At 46.4% G+C, this 7,221-nt stretch overlaps 1 protein-coding gene across 6 annotated transcripts in view; it reads right to left on the minus strand.

Moving 5' to 3' along the window:
- Positions 1–7,221, minus strand: part of LMO3 (LIM domain only 3) — a 60,733-nt gene that overhangs the window by 50,896 nt on the left and 2,616 nt on the right. The window contains exons 1-2 of one of the 6 annotated variants that reach the window (XM_009471031.2): positions 6,264–6,449; positions 5,979–6,044 (exon numbers count right to left, since the gene is read on the minus strand). The exons of 2 other annotated variants lie outside the window; for them this stretch is intronic. Coding sequence is in view for 1 of the 4 variants with exons in the window: in XM_087767162.1 (XP_087623288.1) it covers positions 4,907–4,931 (25 nt within the window). In the remaining 3 variants the exon portion in view is untranslated. Of the gene's footprint in view, positions 1–4,906; positions 5,066–5,978; positions 6,450–7,221 lie in introns of those variants that run through there. 3 more of the 6 variants (XM_009471033.2, XM_009471030.2, XM_087767162.1) reach the window with 3 other exon arrangements.

A 7,221-nucleotide genomic window follows, 5' to 3' on the forward strand; every position in this document is an offset into this window, starting at 1 on the left:
CTACGAAGACAAGAGGCTAAATGCTACGCTGGCGGAGGCGTCCCAGGGATCTGTACACATATGTGTACGTGGAACACGTCGAATTTATGTGGACTGCAGCAACTGTAAGCTAAGTGACTTTCCAGGGTTACCAAGCTGAACTCCCAAGTTTCACCTGCAAAGCTGATCACTGAATTAGAAATAGTAATTCTTATTACGACATGTGAGCACAACAGCCCTGCTCCCCTCTTTGCAATACACTCCGTTATGCATTTTGGAGCGATATATTTATCTATAAAGTAGCCCTCCAGTGATATGCAGACAGTTCTCCTAGTGGGCACCCCAAAGTACCATGGCAGTACTGCTGCATAACATCTAAAGTGCATAAAAAAAGTTTAAGGTCTGTATTTTTCTATGAATAAGTATAAAGAATGGCATTGCTGCCTTCCCATTACTCCCTAATCAACGTTACTCTCATAGCTCTTACACCACTTACAAACTCAGATCTGTTTCTCATTCACAAGGTGGAGGATGAGCTCCAGCGACCTGCGCAGGGCTCCGCAGTAAGTCTACAGCAGATGTGGGATCGAACGCACATCTCTCATCCTGAGCAAGCACCATGAGACACAGGCTGAGCCTTTACAGTATTTTCAATTGCCAACTGACTCCCCTGGATCCAGGGTACATACATGAACCAACAAAACAACATGGCTACAAATAAATGGCTAAAAGCAGTGAAAATATCAGAGATTTTTGGTAAAGAACCTATACCAGACTGTAAAGGGAAGTCCTGCTGGATCTCTAATACCTTCACTTGGTCAAAAAGCCTTAATCTGTAAAGTTGCATATCACAGTAGAGTATAAATAACTGCTAAGTGCTAACAACATGCTTATCCCCAGCCCCCCTCTTCGGCCTTGTAGAGGACAAATGCATAAAATCGGCCGCAGTTTGTATCAACTTCTTGAAACTCAGTAAAAAAGTTCAGAAGCATGAAGGGCTGTTCTAAGACTTTAATCTTTAGCTTGAGGGAAACCAGGATAAACTAGAAGCTAACACAGTTAAAGGCTTTAAAGAAAAAAATCTTAATGTAAAAATTTTGTCGCCTGATAAGGAAGCGGGTTAGAGAGCAGAGGCTGACAGTCTGATCCAGGCTGATCTACTGTCCTGCGCTGTCTGAAGGGAACAAGGTGCCACAGAAACACGGCTGATCAAGTGAATATCTGAGCAAATTGCAATAATCAAGCCTGATAATTCCTGAGGTGTATGCTGCAAACATGAGGTTATTGTATTACAAATAAAACCGCTGCTTGCACAATCTTGCACGTACCCCTGCACAGTTTTTTAGACATTTTAGACATGAGGAAAGTAGACAGAGAACTGTCATTCATGTTGGTTAGCCCAAACCCTCCTTGTAGAGATGCGGAAAAAGGGGCAGACACCCTACGGAAGCAGTGTTAGCAACCCTGCATGTCTATTTTCCTGAGGCTGAAAGAGAAGGTGCTGCTGACATCCCACTGGCAGCACCTTCAGATTAGGGATTCAATCTGCAGCAGCTTTTGGAGGAAGGAATGCTTTTCTCCTCAGATAGATCTCATCTTTTCGCACTGTACTTGAGATGAAGCTGCTTCTATTTTAATGAAAGTTTTAAAAAGAAAAAAAAAAATCCCCAAACTACTACTTCATTATAAAAAACAGTTACTTTTTGTAAACTATAGAATGGATCTTAACAAAACAAAGCACAAAACAGCACTCCAATAAGTGTTTTACCTATCGCCAGATTCTTTGTACATGCCCTTTTCTTCACATGCCCTGGATTAAATCACTTAATTTGGAAAGGAGAACATTTGATTACTTTTTTTCTGTATAGTATCAGCAAGCCACCTTAATGCAGATCAACTCACAGACCATCTCTCTTCCCTTTAATGTTCCCATAAGATCTCCAATGCAGTTATACTTTTCAGATACACGCTCGTGTATTTTTAGCTCGCTCTTAATTTGGCAATAAGAATACCTGCAGCTTACTGTCAGCCAGTTTTTCACAGGCTGCTGTTTAAGTACCCATTTATTTCTTAGGACACAAGAAGGACCCTTTCAGAGGCTGACAGCACCCACAAAACCATCCAAACTGCTTGCCGCTGAAATATCAGGTAGCAGCACACAGCACTGCTGCCTGGCTGCCCTCCTCTCCCCCTCCCCTAGGAAGACAGAGCGTATGGAGCACTTCCAAAAAAACATACAATTCCGTAAGTGCTACACCTAGGCTGTAAAAAAAAAAAAAAAAAAAAAAAAAAAATCAAACCCCGTTTTCCCTTCTGTTCTGCAGAGTCCTACCCATGCTCGGCATCACAGAGCAGATAGAGCAGATCTGTTCTCAGAACGGAGAGATTTCAGTTCCTAGTCTGTCACTGTCAAATGAACCCTTTTTATTTCACCCCAATATGCTTTCAAGGGCTTCCTCTATCCTTCCCTCCATTCCCTCCCTCCTTCCACCCCTAGTCCCCAGGATACTGCACATAAACTGCAGAGCTGTGTCAGGAATAAGACTTCTTAATCACCATCCACCACCTTTAGGATTTTTGAAGGGAAAACTTCATAACCTGATTTACAGGTTTTTGGATTTCCCTTGGTCTCCCCAAACAACTTTGATGCAACTGATTCCCATCCCTGGTTATTGTTATTATCGCATGATGAAACACTGTCAACCAATTTGTAACTATGAATTTCAGGATAAAGAGGAAAGATTGCTGGAAACAGCTAAATTAGGCTCCTGGAGGAAGGCAGAGAAATAAAAATCAGTTTCACTCCAATCATCACCCTTCTCAAAAATCAAAAGGAATGAAGATTTGACATAATGAATTGTATTTTGTTAGTGATATAGTAGCATCTGTAAGCAGGATTGGTCCCTGATGGTGCTGAGCGCGGCACAAGACTGTCAGAACTCAGTTGCTGGTTTGTGGTACAGACAGTCTTTGAAAGGCATGTTACGGGAGATAAGAGTTGGATATTATTACGCACCGGATCACTTAAAAAACTTTTAAAGACCACTCTCCCCCCCTCCTTTGTGAAGGCACGAACACGGTTCTACCAAGGACAGTAGTATGTACAGCAAGAAAGGGAAAACTTGCCTCTACTTCAAAAAAAATAATAAAAAAAAAAAACAGTTTGGAGCAAATTAGGTATCAGTGCGCTGGTCTTTAAAAGACAGCAAACTGACAGACAATATGCAGTCAACAAGAGAGTTAGAGATCTAGAAGAAGATAAAAAGAATACTTTTCCGATGCTTTCCCACTTTGTAGCTTCACCCTAAAAGCATTCAGAGCTCCAATTATTCAGGACAATACACACACAGACTTAAAAAAAAAAAAAAAAAAGTTAAGGTTTCAGAAGCTAAGAAACATTTCAGAACTCACATGTAGCACATCAGGAGTCGTAACTAGTTTTAGATTGGCATGTAAATTGCTCTGTGGAAAATTCTTATTGCCTCCAAGACCCTGCTATTCTGAGTTATTTGGCAGTTTAAGGGAAATCATAATTAAAAAAAGAGACATAAATAATAGCCTGTGCAGTGTGGTGCACAGAAATAAGTAGAACCATTTCATTTAAACTCTGGTGAGCTTTTAATTGCCTGGATTGCATTGTGAAGCAGCCTAACGGTTGATTGCCTCCATTATGCTCTCTTGTTCTGTGCCATTCATCCGCACAGTCTCAGCTTCTGTAGTTAACACAACAAAGTAACCGCAACTCCATAACACTCCGTTTTTTGTGGTTTGCTTTTTTTTTTTTTTTAAATAAAAGTAAGGATTTTAGTACTCTGAATATAGTCTCTTCTGTATACTTTTGAGGTAATTTTCCAGGGTATGTAACTAAACTTCACCTCCTGCCCCTTCTTCTACAGAGGAATCTGATTTTTTTATTATTATTTTTGATTTTTTTCTTAATAAAGGAGGTGGGTTGGAAAGGGGGGGGGGGGAGGAGAGAGAAGAGGTTAGGTAAAAACTAAAAATGGGAATGCAGTCCCACAGCTGGGAGCAGTGATACAGATTAAAAGAATTTGGCCAACATGGCTAGTCGACTGCCAAGAGACACCAAACAAAAGATTTCTCTTCTTTCCCCTTCTCTTTTTGAAAGCTAGATTGGGCCTAAAAGCTTGTTTCTCTCTGTTCACTGGCCCAGAGCATCCCTGCAGGCTGCAGCCCCCTAAGGGACAACCCAGCAAATAGATGTACCCAGATCTCAGGGATGGGAGCTGCTTAGCTATGTTCTTACCCCTGTCGTGTCCCCCCCACCTCTCTCCCCCCAGCCCCCCCACTCCCTCCCTCCTTTTTTAGAGCAGTGGTGCTGGGAACCAATTTGATTCCCTTTTTCTCCAATGCAGCTGCAAGGCTCAGAGATACTGACATTTTTCCACTCTTATCAGTTTAATTACAGTTACCATGGCAGCAAAGTGCTAGTGCTTGGCAAAGGCCAACAAGAGATTTGCAAGACTGAGTTCAATTTTGATGCAGCTCACATGCAAAATAAAAAAATAAATAAGAAACATACACTCTACAACAAAGAATCCCTTTTGGAGTTAGACGCTCAAGCCTTTTGTGCTAATTCCTTTTCAAGCATCGCATGGATGGGGCGACGGGGAGAAGAGGGGAGAGGGAGGCGTCGGGAAAGCATGTAGCGATATTTGTTGTACCTAGCAAGATTAATTGGTTTAAACAGCCGTCCTACAAGGCTGTCCTAGGCAGCGGTATTATGGGTCTCTTTAGAGCTCACGCAAACCAGAGACGCTCGCCACGGCAACGCATGCGGGACCGAAGAGGCAAGAGAAGCCAACACTCTCCTTGCCTCCCCCTCGCCCCCCGCCCCCCGCCCCCTCTACCTGGAGGCGCACCGCTTCTGCTCGCTGCGCGCCACGGGAGGAGACCGCCGCCTTACCAAAACTTTTCTCCTTTTTCTGCATGAGTTGATTTACGGGCGCCTGGAGAGCTCCTTCTCATTGAAGCACCAAATCCCGGCAAAAGTAGCAAGTGCTTCCCCGGCTCGGGTCAAGTGAGCGGGAGCGGGAGCGGGAGCGCGGCGCGCCGCAGCCCGGCGGGCGCGGGGGCGGGGGGCGGCGGGGGGCGGCACACCCCGCGCCGCCGGCCCCGCACGGCGATGGCGAGCGACAAAGCCACATGCTCCCCTAACTCTGCCCGTAAGCCTATAATCCCAGCGGTCTCTTAGCTTTGTTGTAACAAATGGGTTTGATTAAACTGTCACATGCGGCGTTAGCATACCATATCGTGCTCGGTATGAAGGGAGAAGGGGGGGAAGTGAAAAAAGAGGAGGGAAAAAAAAAAAAAAGGATCGTAGAGAGAAGTACTGTTTCATAACGCCAGGCTGGCTGCCCTCCTCTCCCGCCGGTCCAAGGGAGGCTGCGTGAGCCCGGACCCCGGCTGCGCCCGGCGCCCCCGGCCCGCTCTGGCCCCCCGGGGCTGCCCACCCCGGCAGCAGCCGCGCTCCTGCCTCCGCTCTGCCCAAAGGGTTAACCCTGCACCGAACCAGTTGCAAATTAAACTGCCGTACGGGGAGGCTTGTGGATTAAAGCCGGGGAGTGGGAAATTAACCGACTCCCTTGGTAATTGAGAGCACGTTTCGAGAAGCTCTGGAAGAAGCAAGAATAATAATAATAATAACGAGGGGGGGGGTAGTGGTGGTGCTGCAATTCATTGTTAACTTTGACTGCTATTTCTCGAGACATACAGCTGGATGGGTTTCGCTCAGCATCCTCCGCTTGCATGTATTTCATGTCTCATCATAAAAATAATGAAGCCTCACATGATTTAAACAAAACAGTCTCAGCAGAGCTGCAGCTTGAGTGAAAGTTGCAGTGCAGAGATGTGTGTGTGTATTGCAGCCCCGGCTTATGACTCAGAGAGAGAGAGAGAGAGAGCGAGAGGGAGAGAGAGTGATGCAGACACACATACACAAATGACCCAAAGCTTATGTACACAGTTGCCTCACTTACCTTCTCAATTAAGCGATACAGGGGAGGCAGTTCAATAAGCACAGTGGCTGCTTTGTAGCTCTTCTCCTTGGAAAAGGTCAAAAAGAAGCATTGTTTGGGGAAAAAAAAATAAAGAGGGGGTGGGAGAGATGGGAAGGGAGATCGCTATTCTTTAAGTTTAAAATAATGAGGTCCTCAAGGATCCGCCAAGTAATTGTGTTGACCGCATCCGAGCTACAGGTGTCCTCCTTTTAGTATCTTGCAGTCCAAGGCTGTCTGTCTCCGTCCTGGCTGAAGACAACTTACCTAAAGCAGCGTGTGAGGAGCCGAGTTGAATGAAGTCAGGGCTTTATCAGCTGCAAAATGCAATCCCTTACCAGCCAGACATAATACAGCAAAAGAAAAGGTCACTCAGTTATTACTGAGCCAGCAGAGCCCAGGCAGCTCTTGTGGAAGACCACAGAGAAGCAGCTCCCTTCCGATTTAAGGCTATTTACCTCTCTCCCCCTCCACCCACCCTTCCTCTCCCTCTCCCCCCTCCCCCCTCCCAACTCCCCCTTTCTCTCTCCCTCTCTTTCTCTCTCGTTCTGCAGCTCGCTCAAGTACAGCCGCCCTCGGAAAGTGCAAAGCAGCCAGGAGACAGATTGGGCTTTGTTGGTAATTTCCCATGGTGAAAATTTACAAGCCTGCAAGTGCAGTCAGCAAAACCACATGCATATGCTAGACACAAACACCAGGGACACACACACACGCACACACAAGTGACCTCTACTGAAGCGGCTCAGGATCACCTTCCCGGAGAGTGCTCCAGAAACAGACCCGGGGAAACAGGGGAGCGGCCGCCCCCCCCATCACTCCTCCCGAAATACTTTGCTTAAACAAAACAATAAGTTGCCTACGCAAAAAAAATAAGAGAAAAAATGGCAAGATACATATCTCTCTATTAATGAGTAATGAGGAAAAAATCCCTGAAGGTGAACACGCTGCCTCTCTCCGTGCTAGATCTGAGCTGCTCAGTAAGGAGTGGAAACTCCAGCGTGAAAGTTTCCCGCTCCTCGGCGCGGTCCCCGGCCGCCCGCCCGCCGCCGGCAGCGCCCCGGCCCCGGCCCCGCCGTCCGCCGGGCACCGCTTGCCACATGCCACCACCCTCGCTGCACTCTGTAAGCTGAATGCTGAAGGGAGGGAAGCCGTTTCCCCCCTCCAGGATCCTCGTCCCAGGAGCTGAAGACAAATGCTTATTCTCTACCGGGGGGGGAAGACACGG

This window comes from Nipponia nippon, unplaced genomic scaffold (genome assembly GCF_047370975.1).
Source record: "Nipponia nippon isolate SJK-2023a ecotype South Korea unplaced genomic scaffold, ASM4737097v1 scaffold_3, whole genome shotgun sequence".
NCBI lineage: Eukaryota > Metazoa > Chordata > Aves > Pelecaniformes > Threskiornithidae > Nipponia > Nipponia nippon.